Here is a 20,232-nt window from a genome sequence, read left to right on the forward strand (position 1 = left end):
TGCTTCCATAGCCTTCCCTCTATATTTTTCCAATTTAGACTCGTATATCCACGCCATACAGAACATCTGGGATATATTTTCCCTTATAAAATGTTATTAGAGGGACTATGAAGAATTGACAATATCTCCCCTTCAAACTCTTCATCTGACAAATCAATTGGTCAATTTTCCCTGTCAATCATGACTCTACGACCGCTCTATTGGGATGAGAGCTTAAAATAAAGACCAGGTACTTATATTTAATGTATTCGTATCAAAGGCTCCCCATTAAGGTACCATTTCATGCAAGTTGTTTTCTTAGAGGAATTCCTAAAGTGCATGACATGTGGCTTCATAGGATTAATAATAAGATGATTATGAACAGCATATGTTTCTAGCTTGCAAAATAGGTGCTGAAGGCCACGAGGGGTACAGTCTACAGAAGAATGTCGTCAGCATAGGCGATCCAGCACATTTTATGAGAACCCACCTTGGAGCCTGCAAATTACAGGTCTTCCGGAGCCCCAATTAAATCGGCTAAATGTAGGTTAAACAGACAGGGGACAAGTATGCACCCCTGTCTTATTCCCCTCTACATCGGAATGGGACTGGTTAAGTGACCTTCACCATCCAGACAGACACAGATAGATGATTTCTCATGCAAAGCTATAATAATTGAGAGTAGGCCTGTTCGAATGCCCCACTTCTTTCTTTAGCTTGACCCACAGCCAGCCTCTGTTCACAGTATCAAATTCTTTGGCTAGGTCCAGAGCAGCTACATATAACAGCAAATTTCCAGATACCCAGGCCTTGTCCGGCAATAGATTTATGATCAGCCCATTCAATGTTGTTGACATTCGTTTCCTAAAACCTATTTGTGCTTTACACAAGATACCCGAGGTTTCTGCCCAGCACTCCAGTTCCCTTAATAAAGCACCTGCAAATAGTTCATGATTCGCATCCAAGCGGACAATCGCGCAATAGTTAATTGGATCAGCCCGATCACCCTGCTTAAATATTGGGATGATGATAGCTATACTCCAGCTGGGTGGGAGGAGTCTGGTCTGAATAATATTTTTGAACAAGATCAACAGCAGTTTCGACCAGAGAGTTATATCAGACTTAAATATTACATTCGAGAGTCCATTAAGACTGGAGGCTCTCGAGTTCAATTAGTTTTATAGAAGCTCACTGATGACTTCATTGATCATATGTAAAGATCACATACTTTCCATATGCTCAGTATTTCTTGGGATTTTATATAAGTCAGTAAAGTATTCAATCCAAGTCTCTTCAGAGACTGTGTCAGTTTGCGACTTATTTTGCATGTCATCATCTTTTTTTAACAGGGACCAAACAATTCTTGTATTATTTGTAAGAAGTGTGTTCAATAGGGCTGCACGTCCTTTTGGTGGTTTTGTCCCTCAAATGACTCTGGGACTTAGTGCAACCAACCTTAACAGGCACAAGAAAAACAGATCAGAAGGGTCAAGCTCTGAAGGTTTCAAGTAGGGGACCAGGTAATGGTGTTATTACCTGTCATTGATAATACACTTGTGATATAGTGGTATGGCTTCTATGTTGTCAGTGAGGCAAGGGATATTGGCTATGCGGTCCAGCAGCCAGATCAATTAAAGAATGATCAAATCTATCATACTAGATGGTTGGCACCATGAAAGGGGACTAGTAAGCCAACCCTTTGGCCACCACTAAAGTAAATGACAACAGCAGCCTCTCTCCAGATAAAGTCACAACCTTAATACAGAAGGACGTACCGCACCACATAAACAAGCTATGCAAGACTTCTTCAGCCATTTTCCAGACGTCTTCTCCAGGTTACCTGGAAGGGTCCAAGGTTTTTCCACCCATGGGAAATCGGCCGAGCTTAGACCGGTCAAGAGGCCTTTCCTGGACGTGTAGAAAACTAATTTAAAAGAGTGTGTTTACTAATTCTTATTGATATATGTATCTTCACGAACATGGGAAAAAGACAACCAAACCTCAAGTCTTTCACATTGGGTGTGATAATGTCTCACCTCCTAGTGGCAGTGAGGGGTTTTCTAGGGGCTCCCGAACCCTTTCTTCTGATATCATTCCCCAAGTGTGCAAAGCCTCTCTGTTAAGTATAAAGTCTCTTTAACCAGTTGTTCAAATCGCCTTACTATCTGTTGCTTGAAGAGGCATTTCAAAGGGCCCCCACATCTGCTGGTTGATACTTCACTTTTCCTCATCTCAGAGTCCCTGTCTAAGTCACATCTCAGGACCTCTGCCTCAAGACCATGACTAGTCCTCATTCGTCCTTCCTAATGGGGTTCCTAATTATGACTTCTCAGGCCGTCTTTGGCCAAATCTGCCTACCCATGCCTCCTTCTCCTTAATGACAAGGGAGTTGCCCTCTCCACTCTTCTTATAATTGGTGGTTGAGGACTTCTGAAAGCTGGGTTTAACAGCCAATACCTGTAAAAATAATTACTCTGTCATTGAACTAGTGTTTTAAAATCAAGTGGGCAGCAGAAGCCTTAAAATGCTACATAACTGCCAGAAGATTTCACATTATTACAGATCTTGCACCACTCACACTTTTGGCACAAAATAAAGACGGCAATCCCTGAATTACGCTGTATTACAGAGAATACAAGGGACAATCTAATGTAGACTTCTCAAGCAAACCCCCAATATCTTTTGATGAATGATGATGGAATGGGGATCCCTGAGGACCAAGGGAAACCATGAGTAAGTTATATCACTCCTGGAGGTGGTAAAGGGCTGCTTTCATAGAAGATTGATATTGCAGTCATTCCAAAGTGTGAAAAACCTCCTTAATGAAGTCATACATTATTTTGCCATGCTCATAGATGACAACGTATTTGAACATCTATATAAAGGGTTGCACTGGGGGAGGACTGATCTAAATTGTCATGTTGGTGTACATTCCTTTGCCTTCCCTGCAGTGGCTATTAAATATCTCTCAATCTAACCTCACCTAAATTGGGATCAAACAGAATGTCAACACCATGATACTTCTTGAGTCATAAAGGGAGTGGATAAGGAGGACAACACTGTGGAAATAAGAATTTACAGTGCAATATCCAAGACTATGGCTATGGAGTTTGTGAAGATCTGATGACATATGATGGAAGTTAGGCTCCTACCTGTAGCAAAACAGATTCTCCAAAACGGATGGCGTTTTCCACAGTCTTCATGAAACTCGAATCAGAAGCTTGAGCTTGATGAAGTTTGTTGCCTTCCATCTGACATATCCACTTGTAGGCTTGGCCATGAGGATCGATTAGAAGTGGCCAGCGCAGTCCATTTTTGACAAGGATTGCATTCTCTGTGGAGTACTGGTCAGGTGGTAAACCTTCATTCTGCCACTTACGAACCTGGAAGAGATAGAACAAGTCCCATCAAGGTTCCATCAGGTTACCCTTCTTCACAGTGGTGCCAATAACATATGATCTAAACTACTCTAAACTGCACTATCACAGCTCAGTTCCCGTTGATCTATGTGACACAGAACTTTATTTTGAAGAAATGTGTTAGTCACCAATGAATAGAAAATGACTAGTAAAATTTAACAATACAGGATTTCGAGCATAACATTGTGTCACTCTTTAAAGTGCAACTCTCTAACGCTGGAAGGTTTATTTCTCTTGTAGACGTAATCTGATGGAGCCTCCTCAGAGTAGTTTAGCGATGTGGTTTGTGCGTAGGAAAACTCAAGGCGTGCTTGCATTGCACTGAGAATGCTTACCATGTGAGTAAGGAACTCCAGGTGTGCCTCCTTCGCACTGAGAATGCTTACCATGTGACTAGAGAACTCAAGGTATGCTTGAATTAAACTGACATTGCTTACCATGTGCGTAGGGAACTCAAGGTTTGCTTGCATTGCTCTAAGAATGTTTACCATGCAAATAGTGGTAAAAGTAGCAACACACTGTTACTGCCATTTTCTATTAATCTGCAAGATTCACTATGATTTGTCTTGCGAAGTTGGAGAGCAAAGCTGACAACACGTCTGCCTGCTCTTCTGGGTCCACCTGTCAAATCTGCATGAGTTTCCGTCATCATGAATTACCTATGGAACCCATCTAAAATTGCCACCGACATTTGTTTTAATTTCAGCCTTTCTACAAAGTGGAAAAAAAAGACCAACATTGCACACAGGGGACCTCTTTGCACAATATCACCAAACAGACGGTCCCCTTTGTGTAATTTACAATTTAACAACCCTGTTTAACGACCATGTCCCCGAATGTGAATGCTGCAACCCGCGACTAGCTTTGCTGATTGCAATGACCGTTTAATACATTGTAAATCCTGGTTTCGTGTTTGCACAATCATATTTTATACGTTGCACTGGCTTTAGCTAATGTAATTTTTGAAAATACTTTTTCGCCTTACATCTGCCATTGCTCTACTTGAGAATATTCAAAGAGAAACTGATATATGTGTGAAAAACATACATTTCATCTTTACCGGTAACAGAGTCTTACCTCATTTGTTTCTGCCATAGCACTGATAAGGTAATAGTCTAGAGATACAGGGACCTTGTGGCAGTCACAAAGTTTCAACCATTCATCCACCAGCATCTGACGGTACACTGCAGTAAATACTCCACCGTAGACAATAAACGCAGCTGATACAAGAATGTCTCCCACGATTCCTTTCAACCGCTGGTCTAACTTTTCAACCGATTCCTTCCATCGACCCTGAAGAACAAAATATGATTTTGAAACTAAGATGTTTAGCCCCAAGAATTTCACTTACAATTCTGAATAAATTGCAGTCAACTAAAGTACTACAGTTGAGTGAGAACTTGCCAAATGTTTGTGGAATTAATTAAATTAATAATTTCTTCATAATGTGTTTAATACTGGAGAACAGTCTCTAAGCGCGGGCACAGGATTCAAACCTGTGATGTTTTGCGTTGTCTTGGTTCCAAGACAAACACACTACCAGTGAGCTACCCTCCAGAAAAGTACACAGAATGGCAGAGTGCACAACTGTGAAGAAGTAAAAAGTGGATATATTAGCAAAAGCAGTAGCTAATGCGCAAAATGTGTACACCTTATTAAAAGGGTTCACTGGTCAATCACTGAATATCGTCATCTGAGAAGAATGACAGTGCCCATTTTTTTTAATAACAATTTAAATATTATCGATCAACATCTTTAGTTAAACCTTTTATCACCCCTCTGCGCCCCCTTTACCTATAAATCCCTCTGGTACAGCCTGTATAGACAGTGTTCTGTTGCTTCCCAGCTAGATTTGAACTTTTTAAATCCTATACAGACCTATATGCATACAACATTGTACGGATGGAAGAAGTCACGTTCAAGAGGAATCCAGTATTCTTATTGCAAATAACAATCCCTTTTAGAAAGCACTTATGACATAGGCTTGACCCGTCTAGCTGCCGCATCTTTACTAACGTTACTTACCTGTAATAGTAGTTCTTACACACCCCAGGTTCATAAACTGAGAATACCACACCAACAGTGCACTTAATTGCAATGGTCCATGGAATTGCCAGGCCATAACATACAAATGTCTGTGTCCAATCTGTCAAAAAAGTCAGACCATAATCATGTCCTCCCTCCTGTCCCAATGATGTTTCCATTGAATTTGTGACCATACCTATAGCATTAGCGCATACCTACAGCATTTGCATGTGGATGCTGGCATTTGGTATTTGCGATGAGCATAAGGGCATCAAGGCTAGAAGGGAAGGAGTGGGTTATCGGCAAATATCCTGTACTTTTTTTCAGATCACAATTCACCTGCTTGAGATATATATATGAAAGTTGCGTCACTCAACGCTGCAACATACAACACCTGTATTCTGGTGGCAGACTTAAGCCCAAACATCAAGGTAATTTCTTAAAATGAGGGTCGGGCCAGACCTCACAGATGAATTTTACAAGATGTTTGCAGACAAATTAGCTTGATATTTGCTAAAAATATTTGACATGGCATTTCACTCGGGTGGTTTACTTGACACTACCTGTACGGCTCTAATAACCAAACTGCTGAGGTCCACTGTGAGGGGTCAGAAATGTGAGGCTGACAACTTTGTGAAGATTTTTCAAATGATGCCATTTTATTAACACAAAAGGTTGGATAAACGCCTCGCTATCCCTTCCCTGACCAAGATTTCCCTGCCTAAAATAAACTAAAGGAAACACTCTAACAAAATTATTCTGTCCCTCACACTTTATCATACACAACTTAACATGGCATTTATATGACAGGTCAACAACAAACGTAGGAGTTAAATTCACATCAACATTTTTTTTCCTACTAATGCGGGTGAATTCCCCTTCCCAGATTCAAGTAGGATTTTGTTCAACAGTTCCAAAAAGGTTAAGGAAATCCTGAATTGTAACAAAGTTCTATTTGGTTCTAACTTTAAGAATTCACAGTTCCAATTGGATAACACCAAGTTCTTGATATAGCTTCTGTTTAGCAACTCTGTGTTTGACAATATTAAAGACTTCAACAACAGTTCATATTATGGAGACTTCATCAGCAGTTCACATAACACTTGCTTCAAAGTTATTAACTTGTCAGGATGACTCTACATCAATCAACAAAATACTGTGATTCTTCAACTTCTTATTTAAGGCCTTCGACCATACCACAGTACTTCAAAGGCTTCCTCCTGGCACATTCACCTGCCACGCTTATTAAGACAAAGTTCTCTATTCTGGTGTACTCGCCTGCCAGAACAGTTCCAACTTTCCTTGAGGAAGACAAATATTGTGTCTCATCCCACAAAGTATTTCCCTGGTACCCTTCTCCTCCGAGGTGATCCTCCCGGTTAACACCACCCCAGGGTTAGGATCAGGAAGCCTCTGCCTTTTCCCTGGCCACCAAGGAGGAGACTTTAGGTAGGGTTTTCATGAGGAATCCGTAGGATTCATAACACCACAAACAAATGCTCCTCCTATCGCCAGCTATCATTATTCAACAATGATAGCAACATATTGGTGAAAAGTATTGCCCAACTACTCCCATCTCATGACATCCCTCATATTACAGAAGAGATTGATCACTGAGCATTTTACTCAGAATAATCTTACTAGCAATACTGGAGGCAGAAAAGGCATTCCGAACTGTGTTTTTTATTCTTCTGTTTGAGGTTACCTGCAGATTAGGCCTGGTTATTCAATTAATTTCATGGATAAAACTGCTCATGAGGGTGCCAGGTTGAATTCTTAAGAATAGCAGAATTCATGCTAAACAGATGCACTACATAAGGGTGTTCCCTTTCCCCACTCCTATTTACCCTTGAGCCTATAGTCGGCTATATCAGGAAATTTCACTTGCATAGTCATCAAAATACACCCTTCTGCAACACTGGTGTCCTTTTACACAAGCTGACATGCTAAATACAAAGAATGCAATTTAATTCCAATTTTGGAATGCATTTAAATATTAAATATTGTGCTTGCTGGTCTTTAAATTAACTGGGGGAAATCATAACTGCTCCCAATATGGCCCAGGGCAACCAGGTTACTAGGTTGGAACCTGAAATTGAAGTGGAAGATGGACACAATTTAGGCATGGGGCTTTTGACTGATGCGAAGAAACTGTTTCAGGGTAACTACATGAGGAGCCTGTGTCCTGTAAGGAAGGCATGGTTATCAAACAGTAAGACAAAAACAAGTGACCACAGTTCAAGGGTTTTTATTTAACTTCAATTGGTTTTGAAAATAAATCCTAAATCTAAAGATGGGAGCAAGCTATGACCATCAAATAATAATAACACAGTCCTAGTGGTGTCTTGTCAAAATAAAAGGGCCTATACTAATAAAACTATTGCCAATCCATATTTCTAAATAGTGTTGAAGAAATGATATGTCAGGATATTCAAGCCGTTGGCTTCCCTTCACCAGGTTTTCAGCATCGGACAAGGCGGCACACCCAAGCTTAGAACAGTCTCTGGATTCTCAAGCAAGCTGGTGCAGTTCAAAACTTCAACATCATGGCCTTCTGTGCCAAAGTCTCTGCCATTCAAAAGTCTCTTTTCTAGAGGGCCAGATGCAATATGACAACCAACAAAGTTCCTTTCTCCTTAGGGTTTCACACGTACAAATTCTCTGGTGATTTTCTGTTCACCCCTGGTCCCCCTCTGTTGGTCTCAGACCGACTAACACTAAGCTTTTAATTGCTCTCGCTTTTCCAGGCTCGGACCAACTTTATCAACTTTGCCTCAAATGTTCTTCACTTTATCAACATCAAAGACTTTCAGTTGTGCACAGGGTTTTGCTTGACCCGTCGCAGCACCACTTCGATTCACAATTCTCTACAACTCTTTCACTTTTCAGCTGAATACCTGACAGAGACCGTCAATTGAGCACCCACGTGGTGCTGGACCACTCTGTCAAGGGTATTGTATCTTCGTTTCAAAGTTCAATCACTCATCAGCAGTTCAACTGTACTTGCATCTTTTATCACACATAAATGTTTGTTCCCGTGCTCACCTCACAATGTTGCCGCTTGCAACCTTGGCTTCAACACAGACTAGTCTTGTAGTCTTGTAGCAGACTCCCCAACTCACCAGCAGTGTTGATTTCACCAACACTGCTTTGTTCTTTGGAGCCAAGGACAGTACCACAGTGGATGATTCTCTCCGCCTTGATTCTTGGCGGGAGAGGGCCCCTGTATCTCGTGACACACCATGCAGGATTATTCAGCCTGTTTACCTGGTCTTACGCTTTCCAATCCTGGGGGCTCTTGAAAGAAAAGTCTTTCGCCTCTTGTTATACTGCCATCTTGGAACTGCTGTTTCCTCGTGGGTTTTTCCTCGCTCAGCGTGTGCTCTCATGCTCCGCCTTTTATCTGTGTGGAGAAGCTTAATGGAAGTCAAGTGTGTGTGATGGTCAGTAATTGCCTGACCTTGTCTGACCTTTGTATTGGGACACGTCAGGTATACAGCTCAGGTGTTAGTCTGTTTTCTCTCATAGCGGACTGTCCATCAGAAAGTGTTTGTGTTGTAAAGGGGGAGGGGGTTGGAGTTCCTAAATATCCTATGGGTAAAAGTGCAGTTTTCAGGCGAAAAATCTTTTTATTTTTTTTTTATTTGTTTTTTATTTGTTTACAGAGTATTCCCAGCGTGACGACGGGGGAATATTCATCAGCATGTGAATCCATGCCAGCCACCATGCTGGAGAATTTGAATAACAAAATCAACCAGATGTTCTTCTCCTGGGTTACATCGCTCATGAAGTATGCACTGATTGGTACCTTCTTTTGGGCTCTGGTGTCAAATCTCCTCAAAAGGTTGCAGCACCTACTGCTTCTTAGGCCTTGTGGGTTCACTGAGTTACTGGGCACTCTTTTCCCCAAGGCTTTCAAGTTCCAGAAAGACGACCCCCTTTTTTTGACTTTGCATGCTTGTGGGGTTGCTCAGCCAACTTCTCTATCCACTTCTAAGTGCAAGCTTTCTTCACTACCCTCTTCACTAACAGTCATCAAGCGTCATGGTCATGGTCAGCGTAACATTTGCGTCGACAGAGAGAGCTAGATGGAGGACTCTTGGGGAAGACGCCTAAACCTGGACTTAGGTCCTGCTCATACTCTCCCTGACCCCGCCTTGTGGTCCCTTCCACTGTATGGACCTGCCTTGAGCCAACATAGCCTGCTGAAAGCTGCCTGATCTGGCTTTCTAGGACCTAGTCTTACCTGCAGTCTTCTCTATTTTTCAATGCTCATTGATTCCTGTACAATCCCTCTGTATTACTATCCTCTGAATTTAATACAAGTTCTGTCCAACTCCCAGACTCTGATGTGCTTCCCTCTCTCTTCCCCAAGAATCTTGTTTCCCCAGCATGATGCACTGTTAGCTTACAGTCGTATCTCATTTCCAGCAGGCACCTTCTCCTTGTCACTCTCCTTCGATGTTGGTGACACTCCCTTTTGTACCACCTGCTATCTACTCTTGGCCCTACTACATCAAGCTGTGTGGCTCTTGATGATTCCACCTCCTTTCTTGTTACATTGGATGCCAATAGTCTGTTAAACCCCATCGGCTGTTCCCCTCCCAGGACGGTAGAAGAAGGAGGTGGTGAGGCCTGTGTGTGTGTTTTGCTTTTGGCTGCAACCCTTGGGTGTCCTTGCCTAGGCTCCAGTGCGTCTGGGCAGGCATGAAGTGTGAGAAGAGTTTTTCACTCCCCTGTGCTTTAGCTGCATGAGTGCCAGGATGGAACCGGCTCTCATTGGCGGTCTGGCTGTACTGATTGGACAGCCACCCGCCCCTTTCTGTAAATTGCTGAGCGAGATTGCAGAGGAGTGTGTGCTGAAACTAAATAAAAGGTGACGCTCCTGAGGTGAAAGGCAAGTCGAGCACTGGAAACTGAGGTAACCGAAGAAGATAATAAAAGACGCCTGCAGACCCTTTGCAACACCGTGCAGCGACCACTGCTGTCCTGGCCCTGTTTTCTGTGCAACAGAGAAACTCTGAAGAGAGCAAATCCTTTCCGTTTGACTGGTGGGAACAACCAGTCCCAACACAAACTTCTATTTGAGTCATCTACCGAGGTCCTGTAAGTTTCCAGAGCTGCGAAACCCCAATATCAGGAGACCTGCTGCCCATTCCGAGTGCATGCTTGTGGAAAGGACAAACCCGTCCAAGTCTTTGTTGGGACCTCAAGGACACTCCAGAGACCCGATCCAACTCATTCAGACCCCCTCAGCAGAGTGTGGGACTGTAAGAAAAGAAGAAGACGGACTAGGCGAATCACGTCCTTTGTTGGTGCTGCAGATAAGGCACCAAAACTGCAGATTGCAAGTTGCTGAAATCCGTGTCACTGGTCCTCCCTCGAGACTGCTGCTGAGAGATCCCATCCATTGTCCTGCCTTTCGTCATCAGACCAAGAAATTTGGAGGTCGGGTCCAGAGCCACCACATTGAGGAGAATTGAGCCACAATCTTTTCTTCTAACCTAAGGTACTGTGCAGAGAAAAGTATTACTTACCTAAATCTGTGAAATCGTTCCAGAGCGTTGGAGTGCACATAGAGGTGTCCATGGTATCCCCCTCTTATCACAGACTCAAGCCGCTGCTTGTGTCCTTTTAGCAAATCCCTTAACAGGGTCTCAAATAATGATTGTGTCCTCTTGCATATTAGAGACTAGAGATTGTAAAGTATCCATAGGAACTTTCATATTCTGCTGCTTGTCAATACCTTAAGCCCTCTCCTAACTGCCTTTAGCTAGGGTTGCATTTTGGACCTTAACAGACTTGCTCTATGGAGAAACTTCCCCTAAAGCCTAAATAAATGCTAGTGTTGCACTAACCAACAATTTTCCTTCCCACAAGTCACTATCTTATATGTGTATGCAGAGTAAATGTATTTACCGTATTTCTGCTAGGATTCGCGAGAGCGCGTCATTACCTATAATACGACAGAACTGTCATTACTATCAAAAACTGTAACAAATGTAACTGCGAGCAATTACAAACTAAGCAGTGCCCTTTGTAAAGTATTCAAAAGTGTTCCTAAGTGTTTTGGTGTATTGTGCTAAGTAATTTAAAGTGATTCCTCTGTAAATATAAAAAATCTATATTTTAATATACATGTATGCGTAAGTGTTTCTTTGATGTGTATTACTAACTAGGTTTAATGTACTTACCTTCGGTTCACATCTTCTTCTTATGATAAGCCTGACTGCTCTGCCACTCTACGAAGGTTTCAGCAATAGTGGAGACTGATACTAAGAGTTGGGGATCTTACAGATGACTGGAACTAAAGTCTTACATCCAAGTGGGACTTACGGAAAACCCCCCTAACAATGTCAAATTCTCAATATTTCCCTATTTGGTATTATACACCTCAAAAGGCGATCCCGTGTCTTTAGTCCACAAGGGCACACTGGAACAAACTTCTAGCATGTTTTGGATACATAGGGAACATAGTGCAAGCTGCTCTGTCCACTCGTCCATTGGGGCACCTCAAGATAAATGCTAGTTCAGGGGTAGGGGACTGAATTTGTGGTCTACCAACCGGGGCGGCTTGTCCAGAAAACGCAAGTCACAGTGCTATGTGGCTGTAAACAGAGAGGCGTCTCCTCGCCTTGTGTTGCTTCATTGTGGCAGATTCCTGGCACCGGCTGGTCTTAGCCATGGGACTTAGAAAAGTGAGCTACAAAGCTAGCTGACAGGACAAGGCCCTGGCTGCAAAGAAACACCACAGATCACAGTGAAAAAAAAGGTTGCAAATGGGTAAAACACAAGGGCCATCCTCTGTACAAAGGAACTCAGGTAGGTAATCCAGCAACAGAAGCTCGATGGGGGGTGAGGCCACAAATGTGCCCAGGATTCACAATGGCTGCTTTTGGTGCTAGGCAAAACTCTGCTCAGGCCTTTGGATCATACACGATCAGATACCCAATGCATTTGGCTGGAGGAGGTGGCCTGGATATAGGAGTACAATAGAATTTCGGAGTCCACATTCTATTGGCACCCACAATAAGAGAAAATAATTGCACCGTTTTCATTTGGATAGCTAGCCAGAGAGATACAAATAAAAGGACATACCTTTTCATCATCTAGAGCTGTGATTAAGACAGAAGCCCTCTGCAGGCGTTGAGTGGTCAGCTGCTTTCGATGAGCTAGAAGTTCTTTCTCAGCGACGCTCTCTGTATACTGTTTCTCAAGAGACCGCTGATGTATTTCAACCTGAAAGTGGGTGCAGAATTAGAGAATTTACCAGAATGTTGTGCGGATTGAGGTTGTCCATACTCGTTTATGCAGTGCAGGTCTCCAACTCATTTTCTCATTTTCTTATTGGTGTACAGACCTAGGCCTTTCAAATAAATTACCATTTAAATAATGTACATGTTACACATTACAGTAAGTGGGATAATAACACCTTGACTGCAGCCAAAAAACAATTAAACATAACTCCCGTCTTGGATGATGTTTATTTGTATATTTATTTTATTAGGGGAAAAATGAAGAGAGGGTCCCAAGAATGTCCATCCTCACCCTCAAAATCATGACAGGACAAAAAGAGATTGCAGATGGGAATATCCGAATGGACACCCTCGATTAAAGCGCCAAAAAACCATGACGTAACAGCGTTAGTCATGAAGCACACTCGCAGTCCTGCACCGCATTACACGAACACAAACATGCATACATGAAGAACATGCTTACACAGTTCTATAGCTAGAGGACGGATACATATACAAATGGCTAAAGCTTTTATTATCTCTCTCATTAGCCAAATGCAGAAATGCAAGGCAACAAGAGATCCGGACCAAGCTTGCAGATGCATAGTGCGAATAACCCCATGGGACTACAGGAGCATATATGGAGCTCGATAGGACCAAGCGTGATTAACTTACAGGTTACCTAATATAACAAGAGCAGATAGAAATTATATAATGAAGTTTAAGGAAAATTACAGAAGGCCTCAAAGCCACAGAGCCTGAGACAAGGAGAGCTGAATCAAGCTGCACAGAGCACGAAACAGTCTCAGAGCCAAGGTCAGAGATACGCAGACACATTCCAATCTTCGGACGACAAGGGGACCAGCTGCAGAAATGGGGAACCCATTCTCATAAATGCAACCTGAAGAGCTTGATTTTGTGGTCTCCAAACATGTGACGTGGCTGAATGAGATAATGGATAGTCACCGGTGGGAAAGCAGAGCAGATCCCAGCAATGCCAGAAAAGAGAAGCAACAAGTGTTGCAACGTAAAGCGTGCATTCTCATAGGCAAAGGGCGTACACACAAGTTGCAATGCAGATACAATCATTCACATTACTTTGATGAGGTGCACAGAGGTCTGAAAACCGAATCGAGTCCCAGGCCTGGGGAGATCAGGCCTAACCAATCTCAGTTTAGAAAATCTGTAGTGGATGGTAAAGGGTCACGAACCAATGATAAACCCACTCTGCAACAATATAGTAGGTAGTTTCTTGGGGATGGGATGGGCTGTGCTACTAGATATGAATGTGATATAGAATGTGAATATGAATGAAGTTGAAACAGAATAGTTTTAGAAAATTGACAAACATGTTTCTACTTTTTTAACAATAATTAAGGTTTTAATAAGATAATGTCAATTGTTTTTGGCTATTGTAAATGCACTACAAAGTTATAATCTATACAATCACAATACGTGATAATTAAATGAGTTGTATTTGTGAAACAATATCTGATAAAAATGTATTAAATATTCTCTATCGAGTTAAAGTGTCAGTGTCAACAAACTAATGAATGGTTAGGCACAGCTGCAATTTGAATACAATGCGAGCTGGAATGCTTGATGAGAAAGCTCTCTGAATTTTTAATAATTAAGCATATACCTAAAACGACAGAGGACCAACCAAACACCTTTTGAGTATTAAAAAGCCCATTATTCTGCAACAATAAGATAGATAGTTTCATGGGGAGAGGGTCAGCCACCTGACATGCAAGGACCAGTAGAATTACTGATATAGGTACCCTCTATATGTAATACCACCCTCAGCACCGAATTGTGTGTGGTGATAGGTTTTTCGGGGAACAGTCCAGGTTAATACGTAATACTTGTACAAAAACTTGATGCACGCCATGGAGAGCTGAGAAGTACTCGATAATCATAATTGTCTTGTATTGATCCTTGTTGGTTTTATTTGCAGTAAACTGCAGTTTCAGTTGCCGTTGGCAGAGTCCTCCATTTATTCTGGGTAAAATGTTGGGCCCTCGTGGTGAGGCGGACCCCCAGCCATCCTCTGGTATACCCGATAGTAATACCCCAACAATTTGGTAGCAGAGTTGATGGTTGGCTATGCCAGCTCGGCACGAATCCGACTCCTCTGCCGCAGAACCCCACAGGCTGCAGGACCCATGCGTGTTTCAAGAAGACAGGTAATGTGTGCCCAGTGGAAAGGCTGTCAGGAGCCAGCCTGGGAAATATTCTGCCTGAAAGTTTGTGAGGCGCCCAGCAGACCAGGAAGGGGAAGTGGCAGCTTTGGGGGACGCGGCAGTCGAGCAGCGTCAGCAGACCACCGAGGGTAAATACTGACCCAGCCAAATGGCAACTGGGCTCTGTGAGGGGGGTACTGAGTATTGTAGAGTATTGTTTAGTATTGTCTAGCATCGTTGAGTGTTATCAAGAATTGTCTAGCACTGTCAAGTATAGTAGGGATGGGAGCGGAGAGAGATATTGTTTTTTGTGGTTAGGGCACATTCGGGATCGATGTAAAATATTCTGGTGAATAACCTAGACTATTGACTCGAGGGAACGGATGACAGAAGTTATGTAAATAGTGGATTTCCTGTGAGTTGGGCATTTTAACTCTGGGCATAGATGACAGTGTCCACGTAAGGTTTAGCAAGGGAGCTGACCTGGATTGCGGAAGGTGATTTGACTGGTTAGGCGACGCAGCAGGTACAGATTGAATACAAGAGAATATTGGTATACTCTGCTAGGAGGCAGGAAGACAGTTGTGGGGTTTGTGTTGGGATTGTGTGTATTTTTGGGCAACAGGGTTTTAACAGTATGCATGCTGAAATGGACTTCTTAGCATTATCTTGTTTAGTAAATTGGTGACATCACCCGTAGGCTTGTTGCATAGGATTTGGAGAACACAAGGAGGTGAATTTGAGGTCAGGTAAGGTAAGGGCAAAGACAATGTATCAAGGAACACGCCCCTACAGCACCTGTGTAAGACCCTCCAGCCATACAAAGATAAGCTTTGAAAATATAGTATAGAATGGACTAAAAGCACTGAGGGAAAGTTATCTAAACCATGACCACCATGCAGAAGTTTCCCCAAGGATGAGGGGAAGAAACTAGTAAGCCGCATGGCAATATTTGAATTGTGGAGGATGTTCCAGGAGGGCGAGGGGGACTACTATAGGGTTTCCAGTGTTTGCATAACTTCCTTCTATTGCCTCTGCCAGCAAAACCACAGCTGGATCAAAAGACAGCTGTACTCCCATCACATCTTTAATATGATTCAAAATGTTATTCCAGTATGTCTCTGCCACCGGACCAACCCGCCACTTATGGATCAGGTCCCCAGAGTGCATTCATTTTGGCGTCATATACCATCACAGGCATAGTTTATATGCCGCCTCAAACGTTGAGCTTTTCGTGGCCCGGTGCCATATTTGGCTCCATGTCTCCACCGGTATTGGTTTTCCCACATCTAGTTCCCATTTTTGCATGTATGCCAAGGTTTCTTCTGGATCCGTCCCGTACATCAGCCGGTAGAGTCTCGACACCCCTTTCTCCGGTGCCCCCTCTTTTACGGTAAGTTCCAGTCCCACTGGGTCCTGGGAAGCCCCCTCTTTTACTTTTGTGTTTGTTATCCAGTGTCTAATTTGGGTATAACGGAAGCGTGCACTCTCGGGTGTCTGCAACTTATCTTTGCACCCTTTGAATGTTATGAGTGTCCCCTCTGTGTAAAAATCCCCAAGTCGCAGGGATTGCCCTCCTCCCCAATGTGTCCAGAAGTTGGATTGCATGCCCGGGGTGAAGTCCAGGTTGTGGGCCATTGGTGTGAGTGGGCCTCCTCCTATTTCTATCCTCTTTCCCCGTAAGACTTTATCCCAGTACCATAAGGTAGCTTTTGTTGTTTCCTGTAGTGCACCCCCTTTACCCCTGTACCTTGCCATTAGGAATCCCAGACTCTCTAGGGGGGTCTTAGTCTGTTCCTTTTCCAGAGTTGCCCATCGGTGCTGGTTTTCCCGGGAGCCCATTGCAGAATTGGTGCCACCTGTGCTGCCCATAGATATCTACGGAGTTCTAGTACCCCAATCCCCCCCGAGTGCTTGTGGCCGGAACAGGACCTTTATAGGGACCTTGGGCTTTTTCCTTTCCAGAAGAAGGGCATGACTTCCCTTTGTAAATTCTTAATCGCCGGATCTGGGATCCGTATTGGGAGCGCTCCCACCACATATAAAAACCTGGGGAGGAGGGACAGCCGCTTTGCGCATGAACCAGGACAGCTCTTGCATGTCCCATTTTTTAAGATCCTCTATCAGAGTTTTCAACAGTTCCGGAATATTTTCCCCGTAAAGCCTCCCATAAGTGGATGCTAGATTTATTCCCAGATATGCAATAGACCTCTGTTCCCGTTTTAGTGGGTAGCACCTCCCCCATTGCAACACACACTCTGGGTCTTCGGTAATGTCGAGTGCCTTGGATTTGGGATAATAACTATGAAACCCAGAGACTCCTGCAAATATGTCTAACAGCTTAATAGCTTTGGGGAGTGAGTGTGCTGTGTCTTTCAAAAACAGTAGGATATCATCTGCGTAAATGGCAATTTTCTGAGTACCACTAGCTCCTGCTGCTACCCCGTGAATTCCATGTTCGTCGTGGGCCACCTGTGCCAAGGGATCCATGGCCATGGCAAAAATTAACGGGGACAATGGGCACCCTTGCCTCGTTCCTTTGCAAATCGGGATACTGTGTGAGCTGCTCATTAATCATTAGTCTTGTGGTCGGGTTCCCATAGTTAGCTGCTTTGCAGCTATTCTTTGAAAATAGCATCCTTGATCCCCTGCCAACATGGACTCCTCTTCACTTTGCACAGAAAGCTGTTCTTCCAGCGCCTTCTAGCTCTGCAACCCTGATCAGCTTCTGAGGTAGTTGTAATTGAATATTTACACAAGCCGGAATCCATTTTCCAATAATGGCCGTCCTTTCCATGTTATATATTCCTCTATAGCAAGCTTCTACATATCTCTTCAAACTTGCATTACTGTATATTTACACTTATTGGTCAGGAAGTTTCTTTGGGCCTCATCACGAGTTTAGCACCACCGCATTTAAGGGCCACCAAATCACAGGCTTGGTGGATTTTGCCCCAGCTCTGAGCTGGGGGCAAATCCGCTGCGATTTTGCCGATTTTTAGCCCTATTACCGCGGTGATAATATTGCCGCCAGTAATAGCGCTGAACATTCCACATTGGGCCCAATACGGAATGGGAAATTCCTGAATGGGCCCAATGGGTAATGGGGACTTACCATTCTGCCAAACCCGTGATCTGGCGCTAATAGCGCCAGGGTTTGGCAGTAGGGCTAATAGCCCCAGCGGTAATACCGCCGGGGCTAGTGCCCAACTTGTGATGAAGCCCAATTTATCTTCTTTTTCATTTATGATTACTTTATCGTTTCGTACATGTTGCTCTTATCGTTTCAGTCTATATCGTCACTTCAGTATCTTCATATTGTTTCAGCATGGCTTCATACATCTTTCCTATGCCATCACTCTGCCCTCGTCGAATTTCACTCAGCGCTCCATGATGTCCAATGGTGTGTGCTGACATGCATCCATACGGCATCCTTCCACACTCTCAGTGCGAGGGTACATGTGATACGGTTTCTGAGCACATATCGTCTCTCATACACTTGGTGAGCAGTGGCGTCGCTAGGGAGGGGCCTGGGGGGGCTGGTCCCCCCTGTGAAACCCTGTGCCCCCCCCTTCTGCCCCCCCTACCTAAGACGAGCAGTGACCATGTTCTCCCCCTACTTTTGTCTGTGCCTCCCTACTTTTGTCTTTGGCCCCCTCTGTGCCCCTCCTAAATTTGATTCCTGGCGATGCCACTGTTGGTGAGATGTAGGCATAACAAATGGGATCTCACACAGAGCCCCTCTACTGCTGTACCAGTATGATGGGGGTGGGGCAGGAGCTTGAGATAGTGCGTCCAATTGCTCCTCTACAACCCCATTAGGGTTAGGGCCAGTGATGCATTACACCAACCCTACCAAGTTTTATAATAACGGTTTTCAAACTGTTACCTTTGAGTCTGTGTCTCTCTTGATAACATGCCTGCCTCACAATGCTATGTTTGTGTCTTTTTCTCTGCTTCTATCTGTTTCCATGCTCACGCTCTTTCTCTCAGACTCTTTTGGTGTTCTCTTGTTAACAGTAAGAAGTGCTACCAAGTGATGCAGGTACCAGAATGTTGCTCATCACTTGCAATGTGACTTCTCCATCTGTCTGCTAATGGGCAGGTGGCGGCTGTATTCTCTGTGAAGCTGTCCTGACTTTTCCCCTTGGTGTTGTGGTTGTGGAATGGTTCAGATTACACCACTTGGTTGTTTCTCTTCTTTCTTCCCTTCTCTCTTTTGTCCACCCTTCGCATCCCCATAGTTATGCCTTCACTAGCCTGCGGATTTCTTGTCTGTCCGAAAGGAGACAAATAGAGACTGCTCTTTGCAGTTGCCTGTGTCTGCCAGTGGATTTGGCTGGTAGTTATACTTCAATTGTTGTAGTGTTTGTTTGTGTCCTAGGGGGATACATGGTGGTCTGGGGTTGGCAGCCATGTTTGTCTGGTTCTCAGATGTCATTGGGGTGGAGCTCAAGGAACATGTGGTGTGTGGTCAACTTGGGACATGTATTGGAGATGGTTTCTTGGCTATGGCAGGTGCAGCTTGGATTCTTTTGGTTAACTTGTTGGGTCATTTAGTTGGAAATGCATTTTGGTGAATGATTTCTCCTGCCTCTTTACTTAAACCTCTCACCTTTCTGTCTTGGCCTGTTGTTCTCCCTTATTATTGTTTTGTGGTTGTACCTTAGGTGGGTAGAGATGTGAGTGTATCCACTGCTTTCTCTTGCTTGGGTCTCTGGTTGGTTGTTGTGTGGTGTCTCCGCTTGAGCTGCTGTTTGATTGTTGCCATATATTCCTCTGTGTGGGTCTCTGGTTGATTGTTGCATGGCTGTCCCAGCGTGTGTGGCAGTTTCATTATTGTTTGGGTTCCTGCCTAAGCAACCATGCCTTATGTCCCCTTTGGGGGGAGAAGGGTAGGCATCTGCTTCTGCTGTGTCTGTGATGTCATAAGCGAGTAATGTAAGCATGTGCAATGTGTGGAATGTTTGGGTCCCTGGGCTCCCCAGTGACAGCTGGAGTTTGCCTGAGTGATGGGCACCAGTGGGTCTCACCCTCTCTGTACCCGTTAACTTCCCTCAATAAACATGACTAAGCTGAGCTCACATCTCGGCCATCTTTCTTTTTGGAACTTACCTGCATGAGGTTACAACAGAGGTGTTCCCAGGTCCCAAGATGGCAGTAAGTCATCTCTCATTTCTGAAGAAAGGGTTCCTACCCCGAGTCCTCTTGTCTATTTGACTACTGCACCTCTACTTAGGCGGGCAATGGTGCTTCAGTCACTTCACCAGTGTCCTGATTTGTTCTTCCAGGCCCCACAAAAAGGAGAGCATGACACAGACTACAACTCCCATGGTTCCAATGTCTTGTTCCGCTCTGTGACATAGAACTTGGAGGGTGCATGTGTACGGA

The 20,232-nt window shown here is 43.8% G+C and overlaps 1 protein-coding gene across 1 annotated transcript in view; it reads right to left on the reverse strand.

The window, feature by feature from the left end:
• The window catches only part of DNAH14 (dynein axonemal heavy chain 14), a 2,000,441-nt gene that overhangs the window by 614,060 nt on the left and 1,366,149 nt on the right, over positions 1 to 20,232 (reverse strand). Inside the window, exons 65-67 of the mRNA XM_069608705.1 lie at positions 12,522 to 12,662; positions 4,476 to 4,691; positions 3,132 to 3,362 (exon numbers count right to left, since the gene is read on the reverse strand). Coding sequence (XP_069464806.1) covers positions 3,132 to 3,362; positions 4,476 to 4,691; positions 12,522 to 12,662 — 588 coding nt within the window. The remainder of the gene's footprint in view (positions 1 to 3,131; positions 3,363 to 4,475; positions 4,692 to 12,521; positions 12,663 to 20,232) is intronic.

This window comes from Ambystoma mexicanum, chromosome 4q, assembly GCF_040938575.1.
Source record: "Ambystoma mexicanum isolate Mex_15411 chromosome 4q, UKY_AmexF1_1, whole genome shotgun sequence".
Taxonomy (NCBI): domain Eukaryota; kingdom Metazoa; phylum Chordata; class Amphibia; order Caudata; family Ambystomatidae; genus Ambystoma; species Ambystoma mexicanum.